This window comes from Phaenicophaeus curvirostris, chromosome W, assembly GCF_032191515.1.
Source record: "Phaenicophaeus curvirostris isolate KB17595 chromosome W, BPBGC_Pcur_1.0, whole genome shotgun sequence".
Lineage (NCBI taxonomy): Eukaryota > Metazoa > Chordata > Aves > Cuculiformes > Cuculidae > Phaenicophaeus > Phaenicophaeus curvirostris.
Window position 1 is genome coordinate 704,360 of NC_091430.1, and position 21,952 is coordinate 726,311.

At 47.8% G+C, this 21,952-nt stretch overlaps 1 protein-coding gene across 3 annotated transcripts in view; it reads right to left on the reverse strand.

Moving 5' to 3' along the window:
* LOC138732948 (protein FAM219A-like) overlaps positions 1 to 21,952 on the reverse strand; it is a 78,760-nt gene that overhangs the window by 22,717 nt on the left and 34,091 nt on the right. For all 3 annotated transcript variants that reach the window (XM_069879764.1, XM_069879763.1, XM_069879762.1), the window contains exons 2-3: positions 14,509 to 14,608; positions 5,065 to 5,167 (exon numbers count right to left, since the gene is read on the reverse strand). In XM_069879764.1, the coding sequence (XP_069735865.1) occupies positions 5,065 to 5,167; positions 14,509 to 14,608 (203 nt within the window). The remainder of the gene's footprint in view (positions 1 to 5,064; positions 5,168 to 14,508; positions 14,609 to 21,952) is intronic.

Sequence of the window (21,952 nt, forward strand, 5' to 3'; positions counted from 1 at the left end):
CTCCTGGAGAAACTGGCTGCTCACGGCCTGGACGGGCGCACTCTGCTGGGTAAAAAACTGACTGGATGGCCGGGTCCAGAGAGCCGTGGTGAACGGAGGCAAATCCATCTGGAGGCCAGCTCAGTGTTGGAGTTTGTTCCATTCAATTCTTGTGGGTCTCTTCCAACTCAGGTTGTTCTGTGAGTCTGTGAAGAATGCACCAAATGAACATGTTCATTGGACAACCAAACATTGACCTCAACTGCAAAGTCTGGTGGTGGTCGCCAATGTCTATCTGCATAGTCTTTGCGAGCAGCCTTTTCTTTCTCAAAAAACAAATGTATATGCCATGTCCGCTCAAGGGAACTCTCAGTAAAAACACCCTGGGCAACCCCCCTATTAGCTGGGTGGTCATGGGGTTGAAAACCATACTACAAATGAAAATAGGTCTGCTGCGTGAAAGAATGGACACTGCTGTTATATGCAAATTTTGCCAATGGTAACATAGAGATCCAGTGTTCTTCTTTGAGCGAAAGCAGAACTGCTTTTTGAACTTTTCAGTTAAGCCTCTTCTAAGTAACAGCATTTTCTGAAAGTGGCCTATCTGATTTTTGAGATAGCGTCTGTCTCTAGAAGTGATAATGCTTACTATTTATAGTTATTACCTAAGTAATGGGGCGCTGACGTGTAGAAAGGCCATTGCTTACACTTATCCCTATGGAAACCAAGGCCATCCTCGAGTTGGTGAAATGCAGCAAGTCGAAAGGGAGAAAAAGGTCACATCTGCAGGAAGGAGTGGACAGATGACCCAAAACTGACCAACAGCATATTCCATTTCATATATGTCATACTCAGTATAAAGTTGAGGGAACACAAGGGTCAAGCCATCTTCTTCAATGGCCAATGTCCAGTAAGAGTCTCATCCATCCATCTGCCCTTGATTCCAATCCATTTGTTCCTGAATCCACTTCCTGAGTCTAGCTCTTGTCTGCTGCTGAGTCCAGTCTGGGACCTTTCCTTGTGTCTGCTCTGCAGCATCATGCTGGGTGTGTGTGTGTTCAATTTTGTATATCTGTATATATTTTATTATTTTCTTATTAATAGTATTTTTCTTATTATTACTATTGCTTCATTAAAGCTGTTTTAGTTTCCAACCCATAATTCTCTCTCATTTCCCTTTCCCTGTGTGTAGAGGGGAGATTGGGACACACAACTGCCCGCATTGGCACCTGATCAAGTCGGGTGGGGCTAAACTGTGATAGTCCCATTGTACTGCAGCCATTTTCTTGTGAAAAGAAGCTGCTTGAACAATCTTGTGGCACTTCTGCCTTCCCAGGTTTGCCCTGTCTGTGGCAAGACAGACCAAACCTTTCTAAGATATTACTAGGGCTGTGCTTGTGGTCCTGCTTGTTTCCCAGAAAGCCAAGGGAGCTGGGAGATAAAGAGATATGAGCCAGTGAGTCCCTGTACCAGACATCACCCAGCCATATGGGAACAATGGAGCTTGGCTACATCTGCTATTAAAGCAATGGCTGCAAACCTCTGTTTTGCAGATCCTAAGGAATGCTTCTAAAAATTTTGTGAAATGTCATGAAGAAAAGCAAGTCTACTGCCAGCAGGCTTTCCTTGGCTGTGGAGGTGTCCATATGTCCTCTGAACAGTTCTCAGGTGTGCACAGATGGAACAAAACTGAGCTGGCTGTTCAAAATTTTTTGTCAATGGGTGCCACTACTCTGCCCTTCCCCAGCCAAATCATTCTTATTTCCATTAGCAGCTAAGAAACAGTAGCCTCTCTAAGCAGAAGTCACTAATTTTACAGGTAGGCACCTGTATTTATCCCATCTTCTCTCCCTTACCATCTTCCTCCACTAACTTCTGTGTTTCTAGATTTCTCCAGCAGCAAATCTGCAACAATTCCTCTTGCGAAGCTAGTGTGCAGCCTATTGCCAAAAGAAATCAAGTTTTTCCAGCTTGTATTTGGAAGACAAAGTGAAGCATGTAAAAGCCAGCTGAGAGCACCTGCTGAATTTCTTGCTGCCACTAAGGTCCTGGCTCCTTTATATGCTCTCAACAACCAAACACAGAGCAGTGAGCAACGCAGTGTATTCCAAAAACATTGCAGGGGCTTACAGCAGGGTGAGGGAGGTGATGCTCCCCCTCTACTCGGCGCTCATGAGACCCCACCTGGAGTCCTGTGGCCAGTTCTGGAATCCTCACCATAAGAAGGATATGGAGCTTTTGGAACGGGTCCAGAGGAGGGCTACAAGGATGATCAGAGGGCTGGAGCACCTCCCATACGAGGACAGGCTGAGAGAGTTGGGGTTGTTCAGCCTGGAGAAGAGAAGGCTCCGAGAAGATCTTATAGAGGCCTTCCAGTACCTGAAGGGGGCTACAGGAAAGCTGAGGAGGGACTGTTTACAAGGGCCTGTAGTGACAGGACAAGGGAGAATGGCTTTAAATTGGAGAGAAGATTTAGATTGGACATTAGGAAGAAATTCTTCACAATGAGGGAGGTGAGGCCCTGGCCCAGGTTGGCCAGGGAAGTTGTGGCTGCCCCATCCCTGGAGGTGTTCAAGGCCAGGTTGGATGGGGCCTTGAGGAGACTGATCCAGTGGGAAGTGTCCCTGCCCATGGCAGGGGGTTTGGAACTGGATGATCTTGAAGGTCCCTTCTAACCGAAACCATTCTATGATTCTATGAAATAAAACTTTGCAAAGTCCTGGCATGATTTATGACTAGTGTTGTGGGTTTAGGGAATTAATGTGAACAAGGAGCCTCATCGTTCAGATGTGTTGCATACGGAGAGGCTCTGACCTGCAGCTCTTGTTTTGCTTAATATATGGTAATTGTTGTGGTTTGGACTACATTAGAATCAGTTATCTGACTCTAACTGTAAAGCCCAACTTTGCTTTTTACTTTGCCGTAAACATTTCGTCTGAGGGATGGCCATTTGTGCCCTTGTTTCGTAGCACCGGCACTGAATAGCGGAGAGGGTGCAGCAGCAGGTGCTACCAAAGGACGGATCATAGGGTATCGCCTGAGGGCCTTGTCTGTGGCTCTGGGTTCAATGGAGGGGAGGTGCAGGAGGACTGGCCTGATAAATGAACTCGCAAGGAGCCACATGGCATGCACTCGCCCATCACTTGAATGGGACTAGCCTGGACCATGCAGCCTGGAAGAAGCTGCTGCAGTGAAAACATGACCTGCTGCTGCCATCGATGTGGGGATTCTTTCTTTTTCCGTTCTCACTCTCTCTCATTCACCTTACTGTTCCTGGTCTGGTATCAGCATGTGTCAGATCGAATCCGAGTGACCTTAGCCATGTTCAGGGATCAGATCGTGATCTGTCCAGATTGAAATCTGTTTCCTGCAACCTTGGGAAGTTGCCCCCCCATATCTCAGCTGGGCACCTGAGTCTTTTCATCTGTTTATTTTGATCAAAAGCCAGAATAAAATTTGCTTCTGTGGCTCATGAATCCGGGGCATGACACCAACTAAGCATCATCTAAATAACTTCATATTCTGAAAGTGAACTGCATGTTCTCAGACGGTGTTTCTCCCTAGAAGTGATAACATGGAGCATTGGTATGCAGAAAGGCCATTGCTCACGCTTATCCATATGGAAACCAAGGCCATCCTTGAGCTGGTGGAGCCGTAAGGGAAGGGGGTGAAAGAAGGTCACACCTGCAGGGAGGGGTGGACAGGAGAGGTGACCCCAAACTGACCAACAGAGTATGCCATCCCATCGACATCATACTTGGGATAAAACTGAGGGAATCATGAGAGTCAGGTCCTCTTCTTTGATCCCATAGATGTCATACCCTGTATAAAACTGAGAGACCATGAGGGTCTCATTCTCTTTTGCAATGGCCGATAACCAGCGAAGACCTCATCTGTCTGTTTGTGCCTGACCCCAGATCCATGCATTCCTGAATCCAGTTCCTGAGCCCAGCTTTCTTCTAGCCATGGACCCTTTCCCTTGTGTCTGCTCTGCAGCATTTGTGGTGACGTACAGTCATCAAGGGGTGGGGGCACAATCTCATATATTTGTATATATTCTATTATTTTCTTATTATTTTCTTTATTATTGTTATTCATTAAAGCTGTAGTTTTAGTTTCCAACTCTCAAGTCTTTTCCTCTCATTTTCCTTTCTCTTTTCCCTGGGGTAGGGGGTTGGGGAAGGGAATTGGGACCCCAGCTGCTCAGTTTTAGCTGCTGAAATTATCTGGATTGGGGCTAAACTGTGATAGTAATCCATGCAACTTTCTCATTCATCAATAAACATGTAGCATTCATGCAGATTCTGCTGTCATTCTAAGTGAGGTCTTCCATTAAAAACTGCTGACTTTCTAGTAGCATGCAAAGCGTGCAATCCTGTGGACTCAGGGGGTTTACTTCCTCTAGAATGCAGGCAAGTGATACACTAAAGCTTGCATGGAAAAAAATAGAAACACTCTAAAAGAAAGCATTCGGCCAATAACATATTTTTTTATATCAGTTTGTAGCACTGTCTGATACTGTCATACAGAGATGTGCAAAAGCAACTCCAGTAAAGTATGACCATGCTGTTCAAAATGCAGAAGAGGCATACAGCAAAGCATACAGAGATGGATTATTCACAAGCCTTTGTCAGTCAGTCAGTATGGGGAAAGATTTATCATCAAAAAGGAACAGAGGAACTACTGGGATAAAAGCAGTCAAGGCAGAACTAAGCTCTAAACCAGTTTGCGTTACATGAAGCATCATCATATACTCTCCTGCTGACAGGATTATGTGTTACGTGAGGCTACACAGAACATGCAAGGCAGCCATATCAAATCCCCTGATTTCGACCTGGCTGGGTTGCCTCTGCCTCATTCAGTCTGCGCTGTCACCAGTCCTGAGCCCAGCTGTTCGTACATCTCCCCAGGGGATGGGACGCAACACAACAGAGCACCTGGACCTGCCAGATCTGGCAAGGGTCATCACTGCTCTTGCAGCACATTTAACAGAAGGCAAATAGCAATGAACATCATCCTTGCTCATCCTAAGGTCATTAGGGATTGCGGCTTAGAGCACAGCTGAGTGCTTTTCCAGTCCTTTACCTTGTTCGTGCCATCACATTGTTCTTCTTGGGCTGCTGATTAACTGGGCTTCCCATGTTGCCATTCTTCAGGGAGCCCATCCGAACCAGCTCCCTCTGCTTTTCTGCATATGGGATACAAAGGGGAAAAGCCAAATTAGCGCAACAGCCTGGCTGGCCGCCATAGAGTTGCAGAAACCCAGATTTGATAGCAGCAAAAGGCATAGCAGAATTAATAGCAAAGGGCATGAGCTCTCCACTTCCCAAGCAAGGACAGTGCAAAAGCCAGATGAGCTGTCCCCTTTTGCCTCCAAGGTCACCAGGGGCTAAAGCTAACATACCATGACTCACAGCAGCTTGTTGACAACGCCACACAAATATGATCATGGAGCTTCTGGCTGAGAACCAGCTGGGGTAAAGAAAGGACAGGGCAGGGACCTTGCCTCTGTCTACATCTGGTTGCTGCATGGACTCTTAAGACTGTGCTTTGTGCTGGGCAAGGGAATTTATCCTTTTACTTTTTCTCCTCCTACTGAGGCTGCTACTGAGGGACCCAGTAAGGATAGAAAAGTGTCTCCATCAAAGCAGTACTACTATTTAGTGTTAGTCCAGCCTAGCTTGACACCAGGCCTGAGGTATTACCATTTGTCTGGACAGCAACTCAACAGACTAACACACCCCATAGCAGAAAACACTGCTACCTCCCTGTGTCTCTTCCTGGCAGCCTCTTTTATCTCACATTGATACTTGGGAGCTTGCTTGCTTTATTTGAGAAAAAGTGTAACATTTTGAAGCTGTATTTTTAAACAGCATATTGTTTGCTTAAATTTTCAGAGCTTGTTCTACTTGCTGCTCACATGTACCTTAAAACTGGGGACAGTATATCGAGCTTTCTTTGTGTATTCAGTACAAAAGGAGATTTAAATTAGCCTCTCATTTTAGAGAATCTTTGTCTCAACAACTTCCCACCACAGGATCACAATGCAATTCAGGTCCAAAAGCTAAGCCTTCTTCAGGTATGCAGTGTTTGTGTTGTATTAATATGTCCCTGCCTCCAGCAGGAATAGGAACCCATGTATGATGGGTTACCATATAAATTGACATTAAGTTTACTGATTCAAATTTTATGGTGTTCTATGGAAGTTTCCTTCCTGGCACCTGTTACCTCAGGACCCTCCCACTCATCTCCACAGGACTTCAACTGTGCTGCTGCATCCCAGCAACTGTGCCGCCGCATCCCCAGTACGCCCTGGGGCAGCAGGTGGAGATCCCTCTACCCATCGTGTGCCCTCCTGCAGCTTGTCACAGGCAAGCCTGATATTATCCCCCTCCCCCTTCACATCAAGTTTAAAGCCCTGTCAATGAGCCCTGCAAGCTCCTGAGCAAAGACCCTCCTCCCCCTTTGGGAAAGGTGGCTCCCATCTGATACCTGTAAGCCTGGTGCCGTGTAGGCCATCCCATTGTCAAAACCCCCAAGTTGTTCCAGTGACACCAGCCATGAAGCCATGTATTAATAGACTGGGCCCGTCTGATCCTTCCAGTGTCACCGCCCACAACTGGAAGGAGGGAGGAAAACAGCACCTGGGCTCCAGATTCCCTCAGTAGCCATCCCAAGGCCCTGAAGTCTCTTTTGACCACCCTTGGGCTCCATACTGCAGCTTCGTAACCTCCCATGTGCAAGAGCAGTAGTGGGTAGTAGTCTGAGGCCCGTACCAGACTGGCGAGTTCCCTAGCGATATCCCTAACCTGGGCTCCTGGGAGGCAGCAAACTTCCTTGTGAGTAGCAGCTGCCCGACATATTGGATCTTCTGTTCCCCTCAGCAGAGTCTCCTACAACTACGACTCGCCTTTTCCTCCTCGTGGCGTAGTAATATGGGGGGGGGCACGCCTCATTCTGGCCTTGGCCCCTCCTCTGGTGTAAATGAGTCATCCCCCACAGTGTCCACTGACTGGTCCTCTACAGCTAGAGCCTCGTATCTATTCTGCAGAGGCACCTGGGGAGGTGCGGGCAAGGAGGGGGCTCGCTTGCTGCCCCGTTAGTGGACTTGATTCCACACACTATGTCCATTTAAGTCCCTGCCTCCATCCTGGTGGTGGGAGGATACCGGATCCCTTTGATCAGGGTTTTTCTCCGGTGGCTGTCTCTGTTATTGTTTCAGGGAGCTCAGGGTGTGGTTCCACCAGTCGATCTCTTGCTCAGACTCCCTGATGCTCCTTAGCCTCTCTACTTCCTCTCGCAGCTCTGCCACCAGGCAGAGGAGATCGTCCACCTGCTCGCACCTCACACAGCTGTACCCCTGCTGCCCCCTGTTTCCAGTGCAAGCTGGGGGCACTCCCTGTGTCCGGAGACCTGGATGGATGCGTGTTTTCCTGGGAGCTCAATCTGAGCTAATGCATCCCTTCTGGCAGATGCAGAGGATGCAGCCTCCAGACGAGTGGACACCATGGCTGAGCTTCCACTCACCAACTGAACTTACTCAACTTACTTCCTGAGCTCGGAGAGAGACCTCATCCTGCCTGCATGCCATGCCTGCCTGAACTACTGTGCAAACTGCCACGCTCCACCCTGTTTGCCCATCCTGTTCACTGTGCTCCTGGTCACTCCCTAGGGGATGTTAAATCTCCTGCGGTTGCTCCCAGCAACACCATTGCTGCGCAGCCTCTCTCGCAAGAGCTGCCAGTTCTGGGTTCCAGGAATTCCCTGTCCTGCACCTCCTTGGATTTCCCTTGGTCTGGGAACTTCTCATCTGTCTCAATCTGCAGAATCTGCTCAGCTGCAGAACCTACAGTTACTGCCCCTGATCCTCATCACCAACTGAGTACTCCTTCCAGTTTCGCCACGTTTAAATCTCCTGCAAATACTGACAATTCAGCCATATTGATATAATTTCTCACTAGCACAGAGGAAGTTCCATATGAAGCCCTTTCTATCCTCTTACAACTCTCCAGATTATCCTGGTCATTTCCATTCTGATGGTCATTACCAAGTAAATGCAGACAGTTGGCACTGTCTTTTTCCCCTTTATTCCTGCCTTTTTCCTGCTTATATTCACATGCTCATGCTTTGCTCCTGCGCTTTGCTGACTGTTACCTCCCTTTATTCCATCTCACCCACTTACATACTCCCTCCTGCTCAGAGTTCTCTGCTGAACTCCAGTGAATTGCTCTGTTCCAGTTTCTCTTAATGGCTTTACTGTTTACTGGAGCCTCTGTCAGCTACAGTGATCAGGTACCTTTTCCCTTCAGCCTCTCTATTTCTCCTCTAACTAATCTGTAATAATACGTCTGTCACAACTGTTTTTCCACCCGCATCTTTGCTGCTCTATCTGCAGACAGCCCTACTCCCCTTAATATGATCAAGCTGTTCAATCTCTCATCCCCTCCAAAAGAGAGCCTGGAGATATCCTACAGGAAGCTTGCAGATTGATGAGAAGCTCAACATGAGCCGGCAATGTGCGCTCGCAGCCCAGAAGGCCCCATATTCTGGGCTGCATCAAAAGAAGCGTGGCCAGCAGGGCAAGGGAGGGGATTCTGCCCTTCTATTCCTCTCTTGTGAGACCTCATCTGGAGCCTTGTGTCCAATTCTGGAATCCTCAGCATAAGAAGGTTATGGAGCTGTTGGAATGGGTCCAGAGGAGGGCTACAAAGATGATGAGAGGGCTGGAGCACCTTCCCTATGAGGACAGGCTGAGAGAGTTGGGCTTGTTCAGCCTGGAGAAGAGAAGGCTCCGAGGAGATCTTATAGCAACCATCCAGTAGCTGAAGGGGGCCTACATGAAAGCTTGGGAGGGATTGTTTACAAAGGCTTGTAGTGATAGGGCTAGGGGGGAATGAGAGAGTCAAGGAGGAATTCCTTCACGATGAATCAGAATCATAGAATCACCAGGTTGGAAAAGACCCACCAGATTATCGAGTCCAACCATTCCTATCAAATACTAAGCCATGCCCCCCAGCACCTCGTCCACCTGTGCCTTAAACACCTCCAGGGAAGGTGAATCAACCCCCTCCCTGGGCAGCCTCTGTCAGTGCCCAATGACCCTTTCTGTGAAAAATTTTTTCCTAATGTACAGCCTGAACCTCCCCTGGTGGAGCTTGAGGCCATTTCCTCTTGTCCTGTCCCCTGTCACTTGGGAGAACAGGCCAGTACCCTCCTCTCCACAACTTCCTTTTAGGTAGTTGTAGAGAGCAATGAGGTCTCCCCTCAGCCTCCTCTTCTCCAGGCTAAACACCCCCAGCTCTCTCAGCTGTTCCTCATAAGGCCTGTTCTCCTGTCAATCAACAACCCCAGGTCCTTCTCCAGGCAGCTTTCTAGCCAGTCTTCTAGTCTGTAGCACTGCATAGGGTTGTTGTGCCCCAAGTGCAGGACCCGGCATTTGGCCTTGTTAAACCTCATGCCATTGGACTCTGCCCAGCGGTCCAGCCTGTTCAGATCCCTCTGCAGAGCCTCCCTACCCTCCAGCAGATCAACACTTCCACCCAGCTTAGTGTCATCCGCAAACTTGCTAAGGGTGCACTCGATGCCTTCATCCAGGTCTTTGATCAAGACACTGAACAGGGCTGGACCCAGCACTGAGCCCTGGGGAACCCCACTTGTCACTGGCCTCCAGCTGGATTTCACACCATTTCCCACCACTCTCTGGGCCCGGCCATCCAACCAGTTTTCCACCCAGGAGAGTGTGCGCCTGTCCAGGCCAGAGGCTGACAGTTTCTCAAGCAGAATGCCTCGAGAAACTGTGTCAAAGGCTTTACTGAAGTCCAGGAAGATACATCCACAGCCTTTCCCTCATCCAGTAGTCGAGTCACTTTATCATAGAAGGCGATCAGGTTAGTTTGGCAAGACCTGCCTTTTGTGAACCTGTGTTGACTGGGCCTGATCACCCGGTTCTCTTGCATGTGCTTCATGATAGCACTCAAGATCACCTGTTCCATGACTTTCCCTGGCACTGAGGTCAGACTGACAGGCCTGTAGTTCCCTGGATCCTGAGAGTGGTGAGACAGTGGAACAGGTTTCTCAGGGAAGCTGTGGCTGCCCTATCCCTGGAGGTGTTCAAGGCCAGGCTGGATGGGGCCTTGGGCAGCCTGATCTAGTGGGACGTGTCCCTGCCCATTGCAGGGGGCGTTGGAACTGGATGATTAAGTTTCCTTCCAACTCAAACTATTATATGATTCTATGATAATATCAGTAAGGGTTTAAAATTTTGAACTACACAAACCAGGCGATGTTATTTCCCCTTGGTGTGGAGTTCTCCACTTTGTTGATGTATCTCCAGCACCAAGCGAAATGTTTTACTATTCCACATACAAACCATGTGTAACCTTTAGGAAGTAACTAGAAATATAAGCCACCTGGTTAGCTTTTCTGGTATCTAACTGAACCCCAAGAAAAAATGTGGCCATGAAATGTATTTATTCAGAGGGGGAGAAACAACTAAGGAGAAGAACATTCAAACAAAGGAATAAATCTGTGTTCAGTGCATGCAGCATAACACATTCCTTTTGTCACACTACAATCACTGTGGAATCCGGAAGCAAAAGTTGTGTTCATGCTGGAGTGGTATTTAATTGAGGTCATTTAAACCAAGCTTACAGCAGGCACATATGACAGATTTATACATGAATCTTTACAGAGTAAAAAATGGCATTTATCAACCTTCCAGCAGAGCATTTGACATTTGAACAATTCATTTTGATTTAACAGTGAAAATTGTCACTATCCATATAGAAGCCTGCAACAGGATTAAACCATCAGTCACTACCATTACCAACAATGGCTCTGCCAGTTAAGCTACTAAACATTTATGTGCTATCTTAACTTTGCCTAGATTTAAAGAGAGAAAAAAAACCAATCCAAACTCTGAAAATTTTAATGCAGAAGAGACTAAAGGTCAAGTTGGAGGAACAGGGGCCAGAGCTGAGAGATGCAAGACATTTACCTTCCTGAAAATTGTAAAAGCTGGGCAGATTTTAAGAATAACAGCAGCAGAAACTGATGTGGATTACAGGCATGTTACAGTAGCTACAGATAGTACCATTAGTCTCATTTTGCCCTAGTTAACCTAGAGCTTGTCTGGGTAAGGTTAAGAGAAGAGAGTCAATCCAAATGCCACTAGATATGGGTTCACCTAATTAAAGAGGCATGCTGTATCCAAAGGCAGAGGTGTGTTTCAGCAGACCTCTTTGGAGACAAGGAAGGAAGATGCTCATTAGCCTTGTCAGACAATTCCTCTTAGCCGGTAAATTTCACCCACTATTACCTTCATAAACATATTGTGGTCAGCACTAAGTATTTACTGGGAAGGAGCACTAGCTGGAAAGGAGGTCCTGACAATAGCACACCACTATATATTGGAAAAACTATTCAGACTCTTCCAATACTTCCCTTTGCCTCTTTACAGGTGGATAGCAGCATTCAGTAGTGGCTAAGTGGAATAAAAATTTCCCGATGCGGAAAAGCAGTTGCTCTGACAGAAGGACTCATTCTATTGTATCTGATCCTTAGAAAAAAGCTGGTAAACTCTGTAGAAGTGTGACTATGGCATATTTTCATATATTAGTCCATTTAAATAATTAATTAACTTGCAATCAACTATGTAACAGGTTTCCTCTTCCTAAGTCATGTCCAGTTGGTAAATTCCAGTTTAGAGAGGACCAAGTATTTCCTATCATGTTTTTCTCATTTCTGTTGTTCTAGTTTTCATGTTTTTTATCTATGGCATTTCTGAGTCTTCATCATACTGATGTCTCCCGAATACAGAGTCATAGAATCATTTAGGTTGGAAAAGACCATTAAGATCATCCAATCCAACCATAAACCAAACACAGCCAAGTTCACTGTTAAAAAATGGCCCTAAGTGTCACATCTACCCATATTTTAAATGCCTCCAGGGATGGGGACTCAAGCACTTCCCTGGACAGCCTCTGCCAGTGCCCGAGAACCCATTTGGTAAAGAATTTTTTCCTAATATCGGATCTAAACTTCCCCTGGTGCAACTTGAGGCCATTCCCTCTTATCCTATCCTTTGTTACTCGGGAGAAAAGACCAGCACCCACCTCACCACAACCTCCTTTCAGGTAGTTGTAGACAGTGATAAGGTCTCCCCTCAGCCTCCTCTTCTCCAGGCTAAACAACCCCAGGTCCCTCAGCCGCTCCTCATAAACTATGTGCCAGCTCTGTTGCCCTTCTCTGGACACACTCCAGCCCCTCAGTGTTTTTCTTGTAGCGAGGGCCCCAAAACTGAACACAGGATTTGAGATGTGGCCTCACCAGTGAAGAGTTCAGGGGGACGATCACTTCCCTGGTCCTGCTGGCAACACCATTTTTGAGACAAGCCAGGATGCTGTTGGCCTTCTTGGCCACCTGGGCCACTGCTGGCTCATATTCAGGCAGCTGTCGACCAACACCCCCAAGTCCCTTTCTGCTGGGCAGCTTTCCAGCCACTCTCCCCCAAGCCTGTAGCACTGCACGGGGTTGTGCCCCAAACACAGGACTAGACACTTGGCCTTGTTGCATCTCATACAATTAGCCCCAGGCCAACAATCCAGACTGTTCAGATCCCTCTGCAGAGCCTTTCTATCTTCAAGCAGAAAAACATTCCTGCCAATTTGGCCTCCTCTGCATATTTACTGAGGGAGCACTCAGTCCCGTCCACAGATCATCGACAAAGATATTGAATGGAACAAACTCCAACACTGAGCTGGCCTCCAGATGGATTTGCCTCCGTTCACCACAGCTCTCTGGACCTGGCCATCCAGTCAGTTTTTTACCCAGCAGAGTGCGCCCGTCCAGGCCGTGAGCAGCCAGTTTCTCCAGGAGAATGCTGTGAGAAATGGTGTCAAAGGCTCTACTAAAGTCCAGGCAGACAACATCCACAGCCTTTCCCTCATCCACTAGACAGGCCACTGGTCACAGAAGGAGATGAGGCTGGTCAAGCAAGACCTGCCTTTCCTAAACCCATGCTTGCCACGCCTGATCCCCTGGTTGTCCTGCACTTCCCTGGCGAGCACAACCAAGATGATCTGCTCCATAACCTTCCCTGGCACCAAGGCCAGGCTGACAGGACTGTAGTTCCCCGGATCCTCCTTCTGGCCCTTCTTGTAGATGGGCATCACATTTGCTGACCTCCAGTCAACTGGGACCTCCCCAGTCAGCAGGACTGCTGATAAATGATGGAAAGTGGCTTGGTGAGCACTTCCGCCAGCTCCCTCAGTACCCTTAGGTGGATCCATCTGACCCCATAGACTTGTGTGTGTCTAGGGCTTGTAGCAGGTCGCTAACCATTTCTTCTTGGATAATGGGGGCTCCATTCTGCTCCCCATCTCTGTCATTCTCAACCCTTTCATCACCATCGTCAAGCTCTAGACAGTCAAAACGCTCCCTAAGATACCAGGGCTAACCCACCGCCCCTCCTTCCTCGCCTTTCCTGCCTGAAGGGTTTATAGCCACCCATAGCAGCACTCCAGTCATGCAAGTTGAGTGGTGCAGTTGCCACATCGGAAGGACGGGATGTCATCCAAAGGGATCTGGAGAGGCTGGAGAAGTGGGCCTGTGAGAACCTCTTGAGGTTCAACAAGGCCAAGTGCAAGGTCCTACACCTGGGTCAGGGCAATCCCTGATTTCAGCGCACGATGCGGGATGTTGTGATTGAGAGTTGCCCTGCAGAGAAGGACTTGGAGATGCTGGTTGGTGAGAAGCTCGACATGAGCCGGCAGCGTGCTCTCACAGCCAAGATAGCCAACCGTATCCTGGGCGGCATCAAAAGAAGTGTGGCTGGCAGGTTGGGGAAAGTGATTGCCCCTCTATTCCTCTCTTGTGAAACCTCATCTGGAATACTGTGTGCAGTTCCAGAATCCTCGCCATAAGAAGGAGATGGAGCTGTTGGAATGGGTCCAGAGGAGGGCTACAAGGATGATCCGAGGGCTGGAGCACCTCCCATACGAGGACAGGCTGAGAGAGTTGGGGTTGTTCAGCCTGGAGAAGAGAAGGCTCCGAGAAGATCTTATAGAGGCCGTCCAGTACCTGAATGGGGCTACAAGAAAGCTGGGGAGGGACTATTCATAAAGGCTTGTAGTGATCGGATGAGGGGGAACGGGTATAAACTGGAGAGGGGCAGATTTAGGCTAGACATAAGGAAAAATTATTTCACCGTGACAGTGGTGAGGCAACGGAACAGGTTGGCCAGGGAAGTTGTGGCTGCCCCATCCCTGGAGGTGTTCAAGGCCAGGTTGGACAGGGCCTTGGGCAGCCTGATCCAGTGGGAGGTGTCCCTGCCCATGGCAGGGTGGTTGAACTAGATGACCTTTAAGGTCCCTTCCAATCCAAGCTTTCTATGATTCTATGAGTTGCCTGAGCAGAGCTGGCACGCTCAGCCACATGCATAGAGATCTGCATATGAGTCCATAATCACCTTACCATATTTAAAACCTTGGATTCAGCCTGATGAACCTTCAGTCATCAGCAAAGACTCACCTAATTTCACTTGAAGTGGGGATGGCTTATAGTTCATGGCTACAGTCTCTCCTTCTCTCGTATCACAACCTCTGCCCGAAATAGATGCATCTGCTGGATCCTGTTAAGAAAGAAAATGAAACAAAACAGAACAGTTTGGCTAAAAGTTATGCAGCCTCTTCTCTAACTGGCTGTTAGGTGAGTCAATTCCAACCCTCCCCTGGCACACCTTCTTGCCATTCCCTGGGGACCTGTCATTGGTCACCAGAGAGAAGAGATCAGCGCCTGCTTCTCCCCTTCCAAGGAAGCAGTAAACTGTGATGAGATCCCCCCTCAATCTCCTCCTCTCCAGGCTGAACAGACCAAGTGACTTTAGCCGCTCCTCATGGGACTTCCCCTCTAGACTCTTCACCAACTTTGTGGCCCTCTGCTGGACGCTCTCCAGTAGCTTTAGATCCTTTTTATCCTGCGGCGCCCAAAACTGCACACAGTACTCAAGGTGGGGCCGCACCAGTGCAGAGCAGAGCAGGACAATCCCCTCCCTCACCGGGCTGGCAATGCCATGCTGGATGCACCCCAGGACACATTTGGCCCTCTTGGCTGCCAGGGCACTGCTGGCTCATGTTCAACTTGCCGTCAAACAGAACCTCCAGATCCCTTTCCGCAGGGCTGCTCTTTAGCCTCTCGCTCCCCAGTCTGTATGGATATCCAGGGTTGCTGTGTCCCAGGGGCAAAACCCTGCACTTGCCCTTGTTAAACTTCATGTGGTTGGCGATTGCCCAGCTCTCCAGTTTGTCCAGATCCCTCTGCAGGGCCTCTTTGCCCTCAAGAATGTCAGCAGCTCCCCCCAACAGCAAACTTGGATAGGAAACCTTCGAGTCCTGCATCCAGGTCATTTACAAAGACGTTAAAGAATACTGGTCTCGAGATGGATTCCTGTGGAACCCCACTAGTGACTGGTTGCCAGCCCAATGTAACCCCATTCACTGTGACCCCTTCAGCCCATGCGTCAGCCAATTGCTCACCCACTGCATTATGTGTTTGTCCAGCTGGACACTTTGTTCAGGAGGAGACTGTGAGAGACAGGATCAAAGGCCTTGATGAAATCCAGAAAGATTACGTCAGCTGGTTTTCTTTGGTCAACCAGGTGGGTGACCTTGTCATAAAAGGAAATTAAGTTTGTCAGGCAGGACCTTCCCGTTATGAACCCGTGCTGGCTGGGACCAATGACTGTGTTGTCTTTCAGGTGTTTTTTCAGTAGCTCCCAGAATAATCTTCTCCATCATCTCACCAGGCACTGAAGTGAGAATGACAGACCTGGAGTTACTGGGGTCATCCCTGCTGCCCTTCTTGAGGAATGGGACAACATTTGCCACCTTCCAGTCAACTGGTACCTCTCCAGATTTCCAAGAGCATTGGAAAATCATTGAGAGAGGTCTTGCTATGACCTCAGCCAGCTCTTTAAGTACCCTGGGATGAACCCCATCAGGCCCCATCGACTTATAGGGACCCAGCTGGAGCAGCAAATCCTGCACAAGTTCGGGGTTGCTTGGGAGTTTAGCATTTGCATAGTCTTGGTCCTCCAGCCCAGGGCTCTGGGGGGCCCCGAGCCCATCATGTTGAAGACTGTGGTGAAGAAAGCATTAAATGTCTCTGCTTTGTCTAAATCCCTGTTTGTGAGGTGTCCATGCTCATCAAGTAATGGGCTGATGTTATTTCTGGCCTGCCTTTTCCTACGAACATATTTTAAAAGGCCCTTTTTACTGTCCTTCACAGTGCTGGCCAGCTTCAACTCCAATGGAGCTTTGGCCTCATGCATTTCTGCCCTACAGTGGCGAACAGCAGTCCTTCCATGTCACCCGTCCTTGTTTCCACCAGCCATACACCTTCCTTTTATGTCTCAGTTCCAGTAGGAGATCCCTGCTCAGCCAGGCTGGCCTTCTGCCTCGTTTGCGTGATGCCCGGCATTTTGGGATTTCCTGGTCCTGTGCTCTTAGGAGGTGGTACTTAAAAAGTGATCAGCACGGATGGACCCCAGCACCTTCAAAAGCTTTTTCCCAGGGGACCTTGCTAAGCAGATCCCTGAACAACCTGAAGCCTGCTTTCCTCATATCCAGAGTTGAGGTCTTGCTGTCAATTTTCCATTGGTGTTAAACTTGACTGCTTTGTGGTCGATGTGGCCAAGGCAGCCTCCAATCGCCACTTCACCCATGAGACCCTCTCTATTAGCTAGCAGCAAATCAAGGAAGGTATCTTTCCTCATCAGTTCCCTCAGCACCTGTGTCATGAAGTTATCATCCAGAGAGTTTAGGAACCTTCTGGACCTGTTTGTCCCAGCTGTGTGGGACTCCCAGTTGATATCGGGCAAATTAAAGTCCCCCATGAGGACAAGGGCAGATGACTTGGAGGCATCCCTTAGTTCCTTAAAGAATGACTCGTAGGTGTCATCATCCTGGTTGGATGGCCTAGAGCCGACCCCCACAATGACATCTGTTTTAATTGGCTTTCCCTTAATCCTCACCCAGAGGCTCTCAACTCTGCCATCGCCATTCTTGGAAGTTGGACCACTGTCATGTGGGCCTGTATAAAATCATGGCCTGAGTGTGTCTGGTTGCATTTTGTCTGCAGCTTCTGTGTGCTTTCAAGAGTCACCCTATTGTTCACATCTCACTCTTCACCCATATCCCTTCCAGTGGCAACTGGATTCAGGAATGCAGGGATCCAGGATCGGGACAAAAGGACAGATGAGGCCCATATTAGATCCTGGCCATCAAAGAAGAGAATTTGACCTTGTGATCCTTCAGTTTTATACTGACTTTGACGTATATGGGGTTGAATACTCTGTTGGTCAGTTTGGGGTCACCTGTCCTGTCTGCCCCTCCCTGCAGATGCAACCCATGATTGCCCCTTTGACTTATGGCATTTCACCAACCTGAGGATGACCTCCATCTCCATGGGAATATCACAGAATCACAGAATTACTAGGTTGGAAAAGACCCACAGGATCATCGAGTCCAACCATTCCTATCAAACACTAAGCCATGTCCCTCAGCACCTCATCCACCCGTCTTTTAAATACCTCCAGGGAAGGTGACTCAACCACCTCCCTGGGCAGCCCGTTCCAGTGCCAAATGACCCTTTCTGTGAAAAATTTTTTTCCCATGTCAAGCCTGAACCTCCCCTGGCAGAGCTTAAGGCCATTTCCTCTTGTCCTGTCCCCTGTCACTGGGGAGAAGAGGCCAGCTCCCTCCTCTCCACAACCTCCTTTCAGGTAGTTGTAGAGAGCAATAAGGTCTCCCCTCAGCGTCCTCTTCTCCAGGCTAAACAACCCCAGCTCTCTCAGCCACTCCTCATAAGATTTGTTCTCCAGCCGCTCCACCAGCTTCATCGCTCTTCTCTGGACTCATTCCAGAGCCTCAACATCCTTCTTGTGGTGAGGGGCCCAGAACTAAACACAGGATTCAAGGAGCGGTCTCACCAGTGCCGAGTACAGAGGGAGAAGAACCTCCCTGGACCTGCTGGCCGCACCGTTTCTGATCCAAGCCAAGATGCCATTGGCCTTCTTGGCCACCTGGGCACACTGCTGGCTCATGTTCACTCACTGTCAACCAACACCCCCAGGTTCTTCTCCTCCGGGCATCTTTCTAGTCAGTCTTCTCCTAGTCTGCAGCACTGCATAGGGTTGTTGTGCCCCAAGTGCAGGACCCGGCATTTGGCCTTGTTAAACCTCATGCCATTGGTCTCAGCCCAACGGTCCAGCCTGTTCAGATCCCTTTGCAGAGCCTCCCGACCCTCCAGCAGATCGACACTTCCACCCAGCTTAGTGTCGTCCGCAAACTTGCTAAGGGTGCACTCGATGCCTTCATCCAGGTCATTGATAAAGACATTGAACAGGGCTGGACCCAGCACTGAGCCCTGGGGAACCCCACTTGTCACTGGCCTCCAGCTGGAGTTAACTCCATTTCCCACCACTCTCTGGGCCCGGCCATCCAACCAGTTTTCCACCCAGGAGAGTGTGCGCCTGTCCAGGCCAGAGGCTGACAGTTTCCTAAGCACAATGCTGTGAGAAACTGTGTCGAAGGCTTTACCGAAGTCCAAGAAGATCACATTCACAGCCTTTCCCTCACCCAGTAGGTGGGTCACTTTATCATAGAAGGTGATCAGGTTAGTTTGGCAAGACCTGCCTTTTGTGAACCTGTGTTGACTGGGCCTGATCACCTGGTTCTCTTGCATGTGCTTCATGATCGCACTCAAGATCACCTGTTCCATGACTTTCCCTGGCACTGAGGTCAGACTGACAGGCCTGTAGTTCCCTGGGTCCTCCCTGTGACCCTTCTTGTAGATGGGCACAACATCAGCCTCCAGTCCAGTGGGACTTCCCCAGTCAGCCAGGGCTGCTGGAAGATGATGGAAAGGGGTTTGGCCAGCACATCCACCAGCTCCTTCAATACCCTTGGATGAATCCCATCCGGCCCCATAGACTTGTGGGTGTCTAGCTGGGCAAGCAAGTCTCTGACCACCTCCTCATGGATCATGAGAGCTTTGTTATGCTTTTTTTATAAAATTTAATTTAAAAAAAAAATAAATCATCTCTTTAAGTTACTGCAAAGCATGTTCACTCTACTTTGATGCACGGCATCATTGGATTGACCCTGCTACAATATTCATCTAGTGTTCTTATTCTGCATGTCAACAGCTCTGGAAAGCAACAATTGAATTGCAGTAGTAAAACAAATTTAAAATTAACCCTTCATTTGAAATTCAATGGGCCAATTCTTTCAAGTATGCAATGCCTATTTTCTGTTGTTTTTCTTTTCCAAATTCCTTTAAGTGGAAGAAATGTCTGAGTAACTTGTGAGAAATCATTGTAGAAATTTTATGAATGGAATGTACTAAAATTACCTTTGTGTGTAGTTCTGAATTATGTCGTGAACACAGCGGCTAATATGGCTGAAATGGTTTCATATCAAGCATGAGCAGATAAAGATATTATGCTCTGAAAAAACAAAAGCAAAAAGGAGGAAGCAGAAGTCTGCACTGGATTATCACCCGCTCTGTGCACCTCACACAACATGAACCACTCGGGGACTTCCCATCTCATCGGCTGAGACTAGGACAGACTTTAGTTTAAATCATATAGATTTTTTTCCCTCTATATTACAAATCTATTAGTCACTTCAATTAAATGTATACTTTCCATCTATACTGAGTCATTAGAAGTCTCATCTACCTTAGGGGTTCAGTGGGCTTCTACAGTACTACTCTTGGAACCAGTACAGCATGGTCAAGTAAATAAGCAACCATTTGAGTCCACTGCTCCCTTCACGTTGATTTCTGGAGATAATGAAGTGTCAGATCACCACCATTCTTCCAAACGAAGTGCTTTACAGTTTGAAGGTCCATATTTGGATCCAAAACCTGGTCCTCAATCTTCTTAGAAGAGCTAGTTGTCTGAGACTCATTATCCAAGTTTATGATTTTCTCATACACGTGTTCCATCACTTTTCTCACCTGCAGCATATCACTTGCTGCATATATATATATAAAAAATATGTCTAAGCAATGGCCTTTCTGCATACCAGTGCCCCGTTACTTTGGTGATAATTGTAGATTTTAATTGTTATCACTTCTAGAGACAGTCGCTGTCTGAAAACATGCAGTTAACTTTTGGAAAATGAAGTTAATTAGAGGAGGCTTAGCTGAAAAGTTAGGAAATCAGTTCTACTTTAGCTCAAACCAGAACATTCCACCCCTTATTCCATACAATTTACATCGTGCTCAGGTCACTACAACTTGTATCTTCAAAAAGATATACATATACACATATAGATTATTAACCCGTGATTTATCTACAGAAAAGGTCATTAAGTTCATGACTGTTGGTCTCCATCCATTACAACAGTCTTTCAGGGCAAGAGGAACTGTATGAGGATTCAGCGTGGTTCATGCCCACAGGCTGCAGGTCAAAGATGTCAGCTTCAAGGAGGTTACTGGACGCCACATGATGAAGGTGGCTCATTATCCTGAAAAACACTTAGTGAACACTGTTAGTGTTATGTAGCAACTATCATTATACAGCTTAAGATTGATCATTCTCACCCAGAGCCAGATTTCCTTGAGCTACACATTGAACTTCACCATCCTTCAGCATTACCCACCAAGCAGGCCCTTGAGTGAAAGCAACCCCTCAAATGGGTTTACCTTTGCCCGAAGCAGGAGAAACCCAAAGAGTTTTCTCCAACAAATCCCTTTCATGTACCACAGGGACTTTATCCCCTTCCACCGTATGTTGAAGGTCTGATTGAGCAGGACTAGCCGGACTGGTAGATCCTCTGGTGTTCACCAACGAGGTGGCTTCTGTCAAAATGCTTATCCCAGTTTTTAAATGTGCCACCCCTCAGTGTTTTCAGAGTAGTTTGTAACAGTCCATTGTGTCGCTCAGTTTTCCTTGAGGCTGATGCACGATAGGGAATATGAAATGTCCATTCGATACCATGCTCTTTGGCCCAGATGTCTATGAGACTGTTTTTGAAATGAGTACCTTTATCTGACTCATTTCTTTCTGGAGTGCCATGACTCCACAAAAGTTGCTTCTCAAGGCACAGGACTGTGTTTTGGGCTGTGGCATGGGGCACAGGATATATTTCCATCCACCTTGTGGCTGTTTCCACCATTGTAAGTACACAGCGCTTACCCTGGTGGATTTAAGGGAGTGTGATGGAGTCAATTGGCCAGGCCTCCCCATATTTATATTTCAGTCATCATCCCCCATGCCACAGAGGTTTTAACGGCTTGGCTTGTTTTATTGCAGTGCATGTTTCACAGTCATGGACACAATAGCGTCCATGGTTAAATCACCTCTCGGTCGCTCCCCTCCCTTGATGATCTGAAGTGTCATGGGCCTACTGGGCTAGAAATAGTTCACCTTCATGTTGCCAGTCTAGATCTGTTTGGGGCACTTTAGCAGCCTTGTCTACTTGCTGGTTGTTTTGATGGTCCTCAGTGGCTCAGCTCTTGGGTACATGAGCATCTACGTGACGTACCTCTATGACTAGTTTCTCTAGCTGGGTAGCAATATCTCACTACAATGTGGCAGCCCAAAAGGCTTTACCTCTGCACTACTAGTTCTTCCATTTCCACTGCTTTAATCACCCCAATGAAGCATTTGCTACCATCCGTGAGTCAGTATAGAGTACTGACTGCTTTTCTTGTCTAAGGCTAGTCAGATGGCTTTTACTTCTGCAAACTGGCTCAATTCACCTTTTCCTTCAGACAGAAAATCGAATTCTGCTTTAGAAAATTGATTCTGCTTTAATTCAAACCAGAGCAGGAAGATACTCCTGTGGGATACACTGAAAAGCATCCAAGTTATGATAGTTCTTTAAGTCTGAACTGATGGCTTCCTCTCATCTCTGCAGGAGGAGAATAAGCTAAAGCCTTTTCCACTTTTTTAATAGTTCTGCTC